This window comes from Synchiropus splendidus, chromosome 19 (genome assembly GCF_027744825.2).
Source record: "Synchiropus splendidus isolate RoL2022-P1 chromosome 19, RoL_Sspl_1.0, whole genome shotgun sequence".
Classification (NCBI taxonomy): domain Eukaryota; kingdom Metazoa; phylum Chordata; class Actinopteri; order Syngnathiformes; family Callionymidae; genus Synchiropus; species Synchiropus splendidus.
The window spans coordinates 12,589,056-12,605,000 of NC_071352.1; the positions used below are offsets into that span (position 1 = coordinate 12,589,056).

General features: G+C 43.2%; 1 protein-coding gene across 2 annotated transcripts in view; it reads left to right on the plus strand.

Annotated features, from left to right (window-relative positions):
• gjc1 (gap junction protein gamma 1) overlaps positions 1–15,945 on the plus strand; it is a 54,969-nt gene that overhangs the window by 38,291 nt on the left and 733 nt on the right. The window contains exons 1-2 of one of the 2 annotated variants that reach the window (XM_053850896.1): positions 3,862–4,050; positions 11,348–15,945. The exon at positions 11,348–15,945 is cut by the window's right edge and continues 733 nt beyond it. In XM_053850896.1, the coding sequence (XP_053706871.1) occupies positions 11,402–12,859 (1,458 nt within the window). In that variant the 5' untranslated portion in view covers positions 3,862–4,050; positions 11,348–11,401 and the 3' untranslated portion in view covers positions 12,860–15,945. Of the gene's footprint in view, positions 1–3,861; positions 4,051–11,347 lie in introns of those variants that run through there. The other variant, XM_053850895.1, reaches the window with a different exon arrangement.

The window sequence follows — 15,945 nt, forward strand, 5'->3', positions numbered from 1 at the left end:
GAATAACTGAAAGAACTTTGAGGAAGGTTAGAAGTCTTGAAAGAGTTTCGGCCATCACTACTTCTGGTCCCTCTGTTTGTGTAGGTTTCCTACCTCTGAAGGAGTTGAGGTTCACCAGTAAGGGACTGAAGATGGTTGTCTGGGTCTGGGTGCACGAATAACATCAGGAAACCAATGAGTTCAAAAGAGGAATCTGAATTAATGTTGGAATTAGAAGCGTGTAACCGAAGAACTACAAGATTTGGTCCGTCTCATTTCTCTGTACAACCCCTGAAATTTTGTGATAGCAAGTGGTTTGCCCAGCAGAGAGAGATCAGGCGAGGGGATGAGATGGCGAGCAGTGAGATGACGGGGATTTGGCCGGTATCAAGCCAACATCTCATCATGTTGGTGGCGCAGCGTAATTAGGCGTGTAGGCGAAGGCGGGTGGGGTGGAGTGGCGGTGGTGTGGGGGGGGGAGGCAAGAGGAGGATGAAAGTCAGGAGGATTAGCAGCTCCACTATCTTATTTATCTGCTTTTAGTTTCTTTCACAGAAAAGTTTGTTGAAAGTCATTTTATGGATCCGGAAGATTTGGAATGCGAACACCAGGAAATGATTTGATTCGCTGCACGCTCCTTTGCATCGAGTCAGTCAGGATGTTGAGCGTGGCCTGTGGAACGTCGGTCCGCTCCTCTTCAGTAGCCAGACACCATGCGCCATCAACCATAACATACGTACGTTGGCCCTGAAGTGCAGCAGATTAAAGTACAGTGGTACCTCGGTTCTCGACCACAATCTGTTCCAGGCGGCTGTTCGAAGAGCGATTTGTTCGAAATCTGAATCGATTTTTCCCATGACAATGAATGGAAAAAGAACTAATGCGTTCCAAGCCTTAAAACAGGCTTTTGTAGGAGTGAATGTAGAGTGTCTGCTGCAGGTGCGCTGTTCCTCTATGTGTGTGGCCGCTGCATGTGGGAGGGGTTGGCGAGTGAGTGACGTCTCTCCAGAAGTGAAGAGGTGCCCGGTGCGTGTCCAGCTCTGAATGTGCGCTTCTGTGCAGTTTGGCTGTGACAAAGTCATAAACCAAGTCACGCTCTGTCCCAGACTCGCCTCATCCCTGTCCCAGCTCCAGCCCACAACAGGACATCAAACCCTGGAGTGAGCGCTCCAGCACCTCCCCTGTGACACTCTACCACGGTCCAGTGTGGAGACAGGAAAGGTTTTACACCTCAATATGAAGAAAAAACACTCAGTAAATGGAGCTAACGGAGGCTGCGTTATACACAATAACAAAGCACGTCGTGGGTCAGCGGATCGGTCTGCGCACGTTATGTTTTTTCCGGCTTTTTCCGGGGGCGTTCGAGTTCTGGATTTGCATTCGAAATCAAAAGCAAAAAAATCTCGACATTTTTGTTCAAACTCCGATTTGACGAAAACCGAGGTGCCACTGTATTTAAATGCAACTCCACAACAGACCCGTAAACTAAAGCAGCTGCAAAATCTTACTCTGTACATTCATATGAGGCCACGGAAAATGGATGGATATTCAGGGATATGCGGACATTCCCAAGCCAGGGATACATGGAGCACTGTCGCGGGAGGGTTGCATGGACTTGGAAGGCTGTAAGCTACCAAAGTATGTGGGGAGAGATTCTACATTCTACATTCTACTTTTGGTAAAACTAATCCCCCACAAGAAGCCATGCAGAGTGAGATGGACTTGTTGCATATACAAGTAACATCCGACTTACGACAGGGGTCGGTTCCGACCAACCGGTCGTAAGTCAGATTGGACATAAGTGGAATGCCATTCAAAATAGCGCACGTCAGGGTTATAGGTACCACTGTAGTGGTAGATCACTGTGTGAGAGTGAGATGTTGGGATACTGTGCTGCCGCAACAGTCGTACGCGATGCCGGGCTGCTACGTGCTGCGATGCCAGACATTGAATAAGAACAATCCGTTCAAGGTGTTGGCACAACAACGATTCGCCCCAACGCTGTGCTCAGGGTCTGCTACCATCCGTAAGCACTGAAAACTGTTCCCTTGAAGTTCAGTGGCATTGAGCTGTGTGACTAAGTGGCCTTTCATGCCACACACGCGTGCCAGAATCATGCTGTCTGTCATCGCCATCTAGACGCGCCACACCTGTGAGGGTGGAGGACGCTCACCGCCCGAGCTAAAGGTTTTTTAAATGTCTGTTCCGTGTAAGTCAGACAGACACTCTGATTTAAATTGAGATGAAAGCCACTGCAGGTTGACTTTAACACTTAGTTTGAGTGATCAGTCAACACAGGACTCTCACAGTTACACACAACAGAGCAAGCCGCGTCGACAAAACAACATGGGTCACCTTTGAGCTTCGCAGTGAAAGGAAAGGGACAGTGTTGCTGAGGCTCAACTGATTTATCCACACACTGGTGCCTTAAAGTCAGACACCAAACCAACCAAGTGATGAGTCAAGATCACTCAAAGCAACTTATTTTGTATTTCTTTATATCAACAGTGACTAACCGAGCACCACGTGTCACCTTAGTGCTTCAAAACAACACTGTTGGTGGAAGGTGTGACACGCACAAAGTCTGCAGCTGCACCTCTCTTTGACTGCTGCTCTCCAAAACTACTGGATTTGCATCTTCATGTATGCAATGTGTATTATTTATTCAGCTTTCCCTTCTTAAAGCCTAGCGTGAACGTCAGTCTGTCATTATATCAACTATTAAACCGTCAGGCAAGACTATTTTTTAAACAAAAAATTATTTTCTTCAAAAGTTTCTGACAATTTTTATGCCTCAATGTAATGAAAAATGTAATACCAAACACGAAAGCATCCCTGATAAACTCTAAACTGAGTTGCCCTTTGTGCTAGTCCTGCTGGCTCTGCATTATTACCAGTTACCTTACCATTATTAATATACTAAGAAGACTGTAAACTGAAAGTTGGACAGCCCTGTTGCTGCAAATATATAGTCTAACAACTCCCCTTCACAATTGCCTCCGTTCCTGCACCAACAAGGATTTAATGTGGAGCTATGCACAACTGCCTCAAGATCACGAGTCTTGTAGGACAAAACCCTTTGACACATGATGAAACTCAGAACATGATTCCAATACGTTATTGGACAGAATGTGCTATGCGGTCGATGGTCAAACTGATTTACTTTTTTCTGAATTTTGCCATACATTTTGGTAGAAAAATACATAAAAAATAGTTGCTAATGCAGAGGTTAAAATGTACCCAGAGTAGAAAATGCATTTGTACTCTGGCAAATAAACATTTACCAGATGAATAGTTTATTTTTCAGTCACTACAGTTATGATTTTGAATGGACAAATAAATAATGTGGGGAATGACACACTATTCAGAGGAAATGCAGTGCACCGATGGAAAAAAAACAAACAAACTGGGTGAAGAATTAAAAGGTTTTGTGAGTTACAGTTAGTAGGATGGAACAATGGTTCTTTCAGAATGAGCCATAAGTGTTTGAGGAATCACTCAAGCAATGCTTGACTTGAAAGGACTTTTCAAGTCACAAAGTTTTTGGGCAGTTTCTGGAAGTTTCCAGTTTAGTTTTCAAATTGCACCCACTGCCTCCCTTATCTGAGTATTATTTAAACCAAAAACAATAAATCCTCCAACCGTCTGACAACCCAGACTTCCCTCCCGCTGACCCAACGGGGGTATTAGTCGCCACCACCCCCTCCTCCGCTCCCCTATTAAAACTATACCCATGAGGTCCCCACCCCCAACTATGACCCAGTTTGGAGGGGATGATGGGCTAAGTGAGGACCATTGTGAGCACCATGGGGAGAGAGGGAAGATGCTCTGCCTCACTCGCCCCTCTCCCTTTCAGGACGAGCTCACACTTGGTTAGGCACACACACTGGGGCTCTCCCTGAGACCGCGGAGCTGAGCGCTTTGTCGGGATGCTGTTGTTATCATCAGGCCAGGGCTGTTTGATGTCAGTCGGGGTTAAGGAGTATGAAAAAGAGACAAACTGATGGGGAGTGACAGAAATGATGGGCCTCAGGTCGAGAGAGAAAGGACCCTGGCATCTGAGGGAGTAGAGTGAGTATGCTGCTTCATCACTTCTGTCTTACGCTCCGTTCTGGGGACAGAGTCGACTGGACCTCTGGCTGTCACAATGACTCGTCTTAACCTTCCATGCATTTTGGGTTTACAAATGAAGAAGGATGAAATGGTGTGTGGTGTGATGACAGAGTGAAGTGAATAAAGCACAGATGCGCCAACGCTGCCTCAGAGCTTCTTGGACGAGCATATGGACCTGGCTTGCTCCGAGGGTTCTTCCCCTCGGACACTGTTAATGAGGGAATTTTTAGTTTCCCACAAATGCACATAGATGGATGCTCACTGAGGACCAGTGCTCGCGCCTCGCCTGACCTTTTGTTTCCTTTTGAATTTCCTACAAAATGACCTCTGAATGTCAATAAATATTTCAGATATGGTCACACTATCCATCTGTAAATATAGCAATCTAATCTATGCTTTTATTGCATGGATTTTTTCAAAAGCATGAACTGTTTGAGTCCTCGTGTTATCTACACAAAACATTAGGATCAAACAGGCCTCTAAACACGTGTGTTTAACGGCTATGTTAAATATTAATTGTGTTATTGTAGAGCTGTTGATCTATGCAGGCGTTGATGGCTCGACTCTTGCTCTTTATAAACATCGGACTTGACAAACTTTTCAACACGTCTGTTGATCTTACATACAGTTGCCATCCAAGTGAAGTCAACATATTTCCATATTTTATTGTTTGTATTGTTGCTGTGGTGAATCCATAGTGCGGTAAATTCACTTTTAGTTCCAGTGATTACTATTTTACCACTTTTATTATGTGTTGCAGATCATGTTCTAACTGAGAAAGATAAAAATATTCTCAACTGCGGATAACCTGTTGAGTTATCGAGCACAGCTCTCGGTTCCTTCCGCTGGAGACCATGCAAAGACAAGTGGCAATGACTGAAATGTAACTAGACAAGTTACCCATTTGTCACATTATGTGTCACAAGGAGGGCTTTATTGTAACCTTGACTGGTGTCTGCGACAAAACCACCAACCGAGCTTTCACTGCAACCTTATAACCAACATCTATTTCGCTTTAATATTCAAGCTATTTTAGAAAAACTTGTCCTCTGTGGACACAAGTCTGATCGGATGATTGATTTGACTGTGTTGGACAAGTGTTGACTTGGATGGTTGGGTGAGAAATGTACTGATGCTACCGGCACAATGGAGGGGAAGGGCAGGGGGCAGTCGCAAGCAAGGACAGAGGGTTACATGAGGGGGAGACGCCACCTTAATAACACCTTAATATAACTAAAAATTGATGTGATGTTTGTTCAAATCAAAGATTTTAAAGGAGAGAGTCCCATCTTTCCATCGTGAACAGCCTTGTTATTTTATTTTATTATTTTTTTTATTTTTTTGTCAGCACTTTATTCCAAGTATTATTCCTAGTTGGTGGGCTCCCCACTGACCACGGCAATAAATAAAATTCTGATTTGGTTTGTGAATGGTTGTAGCTTCTAAACTTGAAGTCGAAAATAAATTATGAGACAATGTTGCTTTTACCCACATTCGCCCTGAGCGACAGATGACCTTGATCTTTCAAGCATAGAAGCTGGTCAAGGCGCGGGGCTGTGTTGTTATTCGCACGTGCAGCAGAAGTTTTGGGACCAAGTATTCCGACTGTTTTGGTGGCGGCAAATTGTGATTCTGTGATCCTTATTACAATGTAAACAAGGGTCTGGAACTGAAACTGTCAGTGTGCGCCTTCCTCTTTACGCTGTTATAATGTGTTGTCAGACTGACACACACACGTAGGTCTTGTCAGCATGAACTCAGAGAGCAGGAACCAGGTGAAGAGAGAGATAAGTGATAACAGATAAGTGATAAGTGATAACAGTTCACTATGTGAACATTAATAACTTATCCTAACCTTATAACCTTATCAGTACAACGGACTAAATGAGGCCTCCACGAGTCAGCACCTTACTGTCATGTGAGCTTTTATAACAAACAGATGCTTTTGTTTGCTTTTGTTCAGGGATTCCTCCATGTTTGTTGTTGTTGTTCTCATCCTAGCTGCCACGTGTCTTGTTCCCTGTTGTCTGGAGAGCAAACTGTTCAATTCAATGAAATGAAATGAAATTATTTTTGTTGTAATTAATTAATCATAATAATGTTATAATTGATTAATCACATTTATCGACCTTAACCAAAGAGAGATTGATTAAAATCATTATTTTATTGCTCTGATAACATGTTCATAGGTGCCATTAAAAAAATTCAGTCATGAAATGAATTGTTAGACTGGGAATAAGAGAATTTATTAATACATTTATTTATTTATTTATTTTATTTTAATCTTACAAATTTTATTTATAAAATAAGACAAGTCAGGATCACAGCTGCTGGGCTTAAAAAAAGTCTTCTAATACTGACTAATGACAAATTAAGTCTTGTATTTTATAAAAACAAAACAAAAAAAAAACCCACCAGCTTCCTGCCTGTTAATGTTTACGCCAGGGATGAGGAGAAACAAGTAGCAAAGTAGCTCTAAATGCAACATTAATGTCGTCAATGATTACCCCCGAGGTCATGTATGCGGGTTGTTCGTCATTTTCATTTGTAAACTGAATCACTCTGAAACATATTTCAGACTGACTTCCACAGCTGCTTGGAAATGAGCGAACTGAAAAGCGATAGGATTTTGATCGCGTTCTTTGGCTTTGGATTTACCATGACATTTATGTGTTCCAGTTTGGTCTGTCGAGGACTTTGACACGCCGCTCCTTGGTCTTGGCCTTGACTCATGACAGCGACAGCTATGGGTTTAAGACACTTGGGAGGGACTGGGAAGAAGTGCATCAGAGCTCCTGAGGTCAGGTTCAGAGGAAATGTTTTCCAGGCCTGATGTGGAGAGGAGAGGCGGTGGACACATTGAACGACAAATGTGACAAATCATTTGCTTAATATCATCCATAAAAATGAATGGGAGAGCCTTTCACTTGTAGAGCAGTCAGGTCTGAGCTTCCTAAACTTCAAGCTATACCCCCAAAATAACCGAAAATGCTTTCTTGCTGATGAGATCAGAGTGAAGTTGTAACCCTTCACTTTGGAGCACAGATGATGGTGCTGCGGAAAAACTGGCTTGAGTCTGGCTGAGTCCAAAGTTTTGATGTGATCCACGATCCTGTTGAGAGGGCAAACATAAATCCTGCTAACACTTTCTTTCACTTTATGAAACACTGGATCCCAAACATTACCTCAGTGAGGAGAGATGACCACAGTCATTTCCAAGGACAGGCTTCAGGGAACGACTCTGAAAGTTGCAGAGAGACAATAATCTTAGTGTGAATAGTGTTTCGGGGGCAGAGCTCCAACATGAGATCAGCAGGAACGACTTGTCTCATCGAATCCTTGTCATTTCAATCACTTTAAAAACATCTTATTGAGCCATAGAGCGATGGACTGTTTCTTCTCCTGGGAACAGAACCAAAGTCAGCGATTTATCCCTAAACATCTCCTGTTTTCTTCCATCTTCAATTTCAATGAATGTGTTTCTCTTAGAGAAGAACATAGAAATAAGGGGAAGGAAACTCAAGTCACAAAAGTGAAAATTTAAAAACAATCTGGAAAGGAATCTTTATGCCTAAGTAAGTCACGTGATGACGCAAAACTATGAGGTTACTGTAAGCATCATCTGCATGGGTGTTCTTTACTCTGTGCTGGAGCTTGTTGGTTTCTAAAAAAGCTTCTGAAAAACAAAGCGCTGAAGAAATAATGGTTACCTGGAGGTAACTCCAGTTCTATGAGTACATGCAGTGCCCTCTAAAGAATTCGCTATTGACGTATGAGGGGATCAGCCAATAGCAAAGTCCATCCGAAGGCATAGTATGTATGAAATAGAAATTCATTTCGAGTTAATAAATCGTAATAAATCATAAATATGGGTTGAGAATCTTCTCCAGTTGGTCAGTCAGAACTGTGTGGTCAGAGGTCGATGTTGCCAGTGGTATGGATGTGTAACATTTGCAGTGAATTGAATTAATCGAGTTGTGTGCAAGGAGTTTTTTTTTTTTTTACTTTCGCCATGTGTCAGAGTTTCCACCAATGTTGTCTTAACTCCGTGATCAGACCAGAAGGGATGTCTCCTCAGTTAGTCTGAGTCACACTGAACTCAATGTAGCGGGTCAAAGTCTCACTTGGGACACCTGCTCAAGCGTGTGGAGACACAAACTGGAGGAGAAAATAACTCAATAAAACAGAAGGAAAAACAGGTGGAGGGGAGAGGAGCAGCAAAGTGAAGACAATAGAGCGTCCAAGTTTGTTGCTGTGAACCATGTGATATTCACATGAAACATTAGAGGATTAAACACATCAACCTGAAAATCATTTAAACCTTCACATTACATTCACGGAATTGAGATTGAGGAGGCCTCCGAAAAGTTAAATAAAGCTGAAGTCTGACCGGAAACCTCAAAGTTCCTTAAAAACAACTGTTGGACGTGTGGTTTCTCACAAAAAAGTAAAAAGTATCCGCATGCTGATGCACTTTCTGTTATAATATTTGCAACTTTCTTTAGCAAATGTTTTCAGATATGAACGCTGTTAGCTTGAAGCGGACCCGCATTCCTTCCCTCGTGTGTCAAGCTGGGGTTCGCTCCAAACAATAACTGTGGCGGGAAGAGGCGCATTTCTCATAGCTCTCAAGATGTTTACACAAAAGCGAAACAACTTTATCGCTACTGTTTGTGTGCTCCTAATGACTTGTCACATCAATGATGTGAAGGCAGAGAGTCGAGTGGCTAGTCGACTAGACCAACACAGGCAGCGCAAAACTTTGCATGTCCTCGGATAAAACCTGCAACCAAACAGTTAGAGCTTGTTGGCATTGTTTTGGCGAAAAAGTGGAAAATGATGACGTTCATTTATGCGTTAAACAGGTTTGAGAATGTTATCAAACTCAAGGCTCGGGGCCAGATTTGGCCTGCCTGCCATTTTATGTGGCTTTTACTACATGGAATTAGATATATGAATTGGATTGAAGGAGATTGGATGAAAGATGGGAAGGGAAATGTATTTATTGGTACTTAAAATAATATATATATATTAAAAAAAAGTGTTCTGATTCTGGTTTCGGTAACGCCGATTCAAAAAGTAATTTACAGGCTTTGGCCCCCGACTGAAACTGGGTATGAAATTTTGATCCCGTGTGTGACTGAGTTTGTCCACCCAGGGTTCAGTCAAAACGGAGGAGCTATTCTATACCGTTGGTCTGCTTCTCACCAAAATGAGTTTCAGTGGCTTAACAGTGTTCTATACTGCCTTGCAAGTTGAACTGGTCGTGACTCTCACAACAGGAGTCCTTTTATTTCAACCACCGATTTTCAAAAGAATTGAATGCGTGTCAGAAGAGTCGTGGTTTTCTGGTTCAACACACTCACTCTGTCAAACAGTGGGTGATGGATTAAGCTATAAAATATTGGATTAGAAATCCTTCAAGAAAGACGACATTTGACATTGAAAGCTTGTGTCATCAGTACATATAGAACACAACAGCGAAAACCCAATTGTTCCCAATGGTTGCCTTTGTTTGTCTGCCATTAACATACAGCGGTGGAAAAAAAAACTTTTTGGATGCAATGTCAAATGTTATCCCAAAATATTTTGGGAAAAATTTCAAATGTGTGGCTTCACTGTACAGACACAAATACAAGTGTTTTCTTTTTTGTAATTGACTAACTTAACTAAATTCCTGGGTCTTTTTTCAACCACTGCATTTGAAGCCACCACATTCCTCAGAAAATATAAACAAGTCTCTATTGACTTGCTGCGGTCTGGTCAGCTCAGACCTGTGTGAAGAGCCAAGAATACATCTAAAGAAACATGAATCACTGAGATTTACATTTGCTGCGGAATGAAATTGTTCTCCTACGTAAGCTCTTATTTACACTATAGTTGCTTCAAACTAGAACTTGTTGAAGTGGAAAAAAAAAGTCACATGCTTTTGATCCGTTTAATGGAGATGCCTGTTTAAACTTGAGAGGGAACTCGATAAAAATACTTGACATATAGAGCTTCTATTTGTGCTGACAACTGCCTGAATTCTGGAGCCAGCAGATGAAGGATTTCTGCATCTTATGCTCTTGTCCTTAAATGGTCAGAGTGATCAATGCTCATGTTTCATGGCAAGTGTGTGAGAACCTCGCCGCCCTCTCTTCTCCAGCGAGACACAAAACAGAGGGCTCTGACTCCTCCTAAATTCCCCCGCATGCTTAAGCACTCCGTTTGCTTGGTGAGGATGTCAGCCTGGGAGCCCTTTAACCTAAGCTGGTATTCACGGCGGGATTTTCCTCAGTCTTGCTGACAATAAGCCACATTGCGGTATCATGAAGGATGAAGTTCTGTGGTGGTGTCATATTTATCCCCCCAAAGCCAGCCGCAGGGACAGAAGGGTTTGGGTTCAGCTTCGGTGTCTGAGTTAATGTGGATCTGCGGTCTGACGGCCTGCCTCCACGACTTGTGCCCCGCCACCTGCTGATCCGGCTGGTTTTGGACTGACTGCCTGGAGTACAGACCTAACCTACATAGGCAACATGTTCAACTTCCTAAAATCTGCTCCCATGCACACGCCTAATCCGGTGCCAGTCACTGAGCCAGAACAAACCGGCCAAATTTATCAAATCTTAAAACCCGCACCTCACACACAAGAAGCCGTGCAGAGACTGTTTATTTCATTCAGAAGAAGTCAGAGTGTCAAAGCATTGCCTTCCTCTGAGTCAGTGTCAAAATGTGAAGTTATAATGTTATAAACTTATAAAGTTATTTGCAACATATATAATGTTGCAGCCATAAATAATATTCAACAACATATTTACATTTAAATGTCATCTCTCAAGCATGCATATGCATATTTATGTTTGTATTGATTCCGCTGCAAAAGATACCAACAAACCAAAACAAGTTATATCACTTATGAAGAGATGGCAGGATGAGAAAGAATGAATAACAGGCACCAAAAGCTGGCGGTAAAATGGAAGTAAACAAATCGCAGTTGGCAGAAAGAGACCAAAGCTGTGTCTTCATACGCTTTATAATTTATAGCGCAGCTTGTTACGAGGAACATAAGAAACAGGAACAGTAACTACAACAAAACAAAACAGCCAAATGTGTCAAATTCATTGTTGGATTGGAATGTAGCGCCTTCTCCGGATGTTCCCTGCGGAAGGTTGACTTTAAGAAGACGAAGATGATTTCCCTTTCTTTATCCCTTGCTAGAATAATTCCAGTTCTTCACCATTTTTTCACGCTCTCATTTTGTCTTCTCTTCCAGAGTCTGTGAGCAGGTGAGAGAGGGACACTGTCTGCCCCACTGTCCAGCGACACCATGAGCTGGAGCTTCCTCACGCGGCTGCTGGAAGAGATCCACAACCACTCCACCTTCGTGGGGAAGCTGTGGCTCACCGTGCTCATCGTCTTCCGCATTGTCCTCACCGCAGTCGGGGGAGAGTCCATCTACTATGACGAACAGAGCAAGTTTGTCTGTAACTCAGGACAGCCGGGATGTGAGAATGTCTGCTACGACGCCTTCGCTCCACTGTCTCATGTTCGCTTTTGGGTCTTCCAGATCATCTTGGTGGCCATGCCTTCTCTCATGTACATGGGCTTTGCTATTAACAAGATTGCGCGGTTAGAAGAGGCCAAAGGAGTAGTGGGATCCGTGGCTGTTAGAGCCAGTGGCGGAGGGTATACACACCGGAAGCCCAGGAAAATCTGTTTTGGAGCCAGGCAGCACAGAGGAATTGAGGAGACTGAGGAGGACCAGGAAGATGACCCCATGATATACGAGGTGCCAGAGATAGAACCTCCAAAAAGACCTCGTGATCCACTGCAGCCCACCCCCAGACCCAAAATCCGACACGATGGCCGAAAGCGTATTCGAGATGAAGGGTTGATGCGGGTCTACGTCCTCCAGCTGGTGACCCGTACTGTGCTGGAAGCCGGCTTCCTCGCTGGCCAGTATTTGCTGTACGGCTTCCGTGTAACCCCCGTGTTTGTGTGTTCCGGAAAACCCTGTCCACACAGCGTTGACTGCTTCGTATCACGGCCGACGGAAAAAACCATATTCCTGCGCATCATGTACGGAGTGACTGTTCTCTGCCTCATACTCAATGTTTGGGAGATGCTTCATCTGGGGATTGGGTCTATCTGTGACATTCTTCGCCGACGGCGCACCCCACCTCAGGAGGATGAGTACCAGCTGGGCCTGCTTGGGGCAAACGGGGATGTTGAGGGCTCGGTTGGGGGGACAGGACCCGAGGCAGGCTCAGATGCAGGTGTTGGCGCTGACGGTGCTGCCGATTACGTCGGCTACCCCTTCTCATGGAACACTCCATCGGCTCCCCCCGGTTATAACATAGTGGTGAAGCCTGAGCAGATGCCATACACTGACCTTAGTAACGCAAAGATGGCCTGCAAGCAGAACCGGGCCAACATTGCCCAAGAGGAGCAGCAGCAGTTTGGCAGCAATGAGGATAACTTCCCCACTGGCGGCGAAGCCCGAGTTGCTCTCAACAAAGACATGATCCAGCAGGCTCACGAGCAACTGGAGGCCGCCATCCAGGCGTACAGCCAGCAGCATAATTCTGAGGAACCACTGGGGGACAACCAGGACGATAAGCCCCAGAGCAACATTATCCAAGCGCAGCCGCAACCTCAGCCACAGGCTCAGAAGGAGCGGAAACACAGACTCAAGCACGGCAAAGGCGGCAACAGCGTCGGGGGCAGCAGCAGCAACAGCAGCAGCAGCAAGTCTGGGGAAGGCAAGCCCTCCGTGTGGATTTAACCTGTACATAGCAGACGCTGAATACTCCACTGTGCCTTAAAAAAATCCTGCAAGCTGGAGAAATGTTTGTGTAGTTCGATGTGCGGAACCAGAAAAGTGATGTTGCAGATGACAGATTGTCTGGGCTATCACTGTCAAACTTGAAGCATCAACACAAACGTGTCATGTACTGTTCTCCTCGAAATCCTGAAGCAGATACTTGACCTCTGTCGTCTTCCTCCTAGCATTTCATAGCAATTTGATATCTGCAATTGTATCATGCAGAGTTTTGTCGGGTGTCGGATCCCAGGTTGACTTTTCCCTTTAAGTTAATTGTCCAAATTTGGGGCCTCGCACACTCACACCGAGTGCCATGATGTGGACCTGTTTTGGCGCGCTGAGCTTACGTGGCATTATTACAACAGCGATGCAATCAAACAACACGCCTGCAGCAAGATGCAAGTGTCGACTTCGTTTCCAGACTCACACTGATGCTACGATTGTGTGTGTTTCTACTCTGCGTTTAATAGAGCGACAATATTTCACATTGCCTAATAGTTGACTGGCCCCTAGTGGTTGCTTCTCTAATGTTTCTCCACTCGGGCACCGACAGCTGCAACACACACCAGCCAGCTGTAATGTAACTTCAAAATGCTTTATATTTTTGACTCCTCAAAGCCAATTGGTGTCAATTTGAAGCTGCAATAACAATTCGCATCAAGAGTATTTACCGCTACGGTACGACAAGACCAAACACTGTAATGCGTCAGTGCCAAGAACCTGGCAGAGGAGAGGCCTGTGTGTTTGTAGCTTAGGGAAACTGTGGCCATGATTCTCCCGCTTTGGGGGAAAAAATGCCTAATATGAGACCAAGGTTTTTCTAAAGTTGACCGGTTTTGTAAAAAGTACGTTTTGTTTTTTTTTTATTTATATGAAATGACGCACCTTTTTAAGAAATGCATACAAAAACATTTTGTGTTGTATTTATTTTTTAGTTATAATTGCCTTCCAAATGTAAAAAAAAATACATAAGAATAATTCTATATTTTTTTAAATTGTATGTGATGTGAGCAACTAACGTCTCCTAACGTGTTAGCGTGTCAATATTAAAATTTTATAGCGACTTTAAGGGCCATGTTTTGATATACCAGTGGGGCCAGCTTTCCTTGTCGCCATTTCTACAGGAGACAATTGTGTAAATATGTATGCTCTGCTGTTATATTTTCACAGCTCTTCCTGTTTTTCTCGATGTCTTCTGATGTTGTCTTTGTGCTGATGGCTAGATTCAAGGGTGTCATATATAGTATGTATAGGTTCTGCTTCCTGCGGCTGATGATGTCACTCAGTCCACATCCTTGAGTGAACTTGGAGTCCAAAGTACAGCAATGACAGAGAGAAGTGAATACACCACCTAGCAAGGACTCTGCTGGTTGGCTTGGGCTTCTGGCCCTTCTCTCTCGTACATGCAAACACTACACTGCACTCCTCAACTTAGAAACAAAAAAAGAAATTTGTCGTCATATTTTTTTTTCAAAATACGCAGTAGTGCATTCTGTTTGTGTGTACATTTGAAATATATTAAATAAATAGCACCTGAATTTTTCTCAGACTTGGTAAGTCATATTGCAAGCTCCCCAAAAAAGTTGAGGATTTGGAGGAAGTGGTGTTGAATAAATATTTAATCATTTCAAATTTTACAACACAGATTACACTTCTATTTTGTTTTTATTTATACTTGTATTCAGACCACAGAAAGTGCTTAAATGACAACAATGGAAAGCTGGTCTCACGTAGCAACACCATGGTAGGTAAAGCTGTACACGGCAAGAACGGAATGTGGGATGTTTTTTCTGCATCATGTTCAATCGACCGTCCTTTGATGGGAAACGTGTTTGACGTCACACTGTGGCGTGGGAGTCCCAGCAGGCGTATTCCCAGAGAATGACCGTGAAACAGGAAACCATCTGCTTTACAAAACACTTTTTCGGCCGCATGTCACCAAATTTACTTTAAAGCTGAAATCGATGGCGAATAAGTAAGAAACATTACTGATGTCATGACAGTACATGCAAACCGAGTGGTAAGAAAGTATGCAGTTCTCAAGCCAACTAACCAGCCAGTTACTACAGTATTACAGCATTTAATGGTGTGGTTTTTTGTGGCCACCGTTCCTTGTGCCTTGGTCACCCGGAACCATATTAGAAATCATTTCAATGGAATACATCAAAGTCGTCCCTCAAGCCAATTGTGTGATAAACTCACTAAGGAAGCGCATGTAGTTTTGGTTGACTGGGAGTCAGGTCGTGCAACATTCCCACCGCCACCAATAGACACACCAACCACGACTGGTTTTGGTGGAATTGGAGGCCAGTCAAAGAACCACACTAACTTGCCTGATGGTGTTATTGTACTTGGCTGTTGAGTTCTGATGGTGTCCATGTCAGACACAGATTCAAAGTGTATGAAAGTGCACATCTATGAATTCTGATCATAACATTTAAAAAGAATCTCACATTATTTTCAGTGAGAAAAAGATGAGTAATGTAACTCTTACTTTTGGATGTAATCTGAAGAGAGGAAACTCATGACAAGTCACGAGTCCGTGCTGAAATGTCTTCCTCCCGAGGTGTAATGTTGATGTTGAAGTGATCAGAATTTGACTTTTAAATAACAAATTTGAATGGCAGTATAATAAAAGCCACAATCCGCGGACCAACTATGCATTTTCCCTAATATACTATTGGTAGATTAAACATGTATTTGTAGAGTATGATGAAAAACATTTTAAAAATGTAAAGATATAATTTTGTCGCTGTCTTAGAAATAACATTTAGTAAAAAAAAAAATCAGTAATAATCACTAATAATTTTAAAAGTACGTTGAATGTCATTCTGTGTAAGGAACAGATACGGTTTACAGATTTGAAAATAATGGATCAGAAAGGCCTGTGCCACTTTGACTTACAGTATATCTAACATTTAAAATAAATAAATAAAATTTGCCACGGTGGCAGCAGGTCACAGAATTCACACTGTGGAGTGTATCTTGTCGAGCGGTCAGTTAAGGGCATTACTCTTTAACCACAGTAACTACAACCAGCCTTCTGG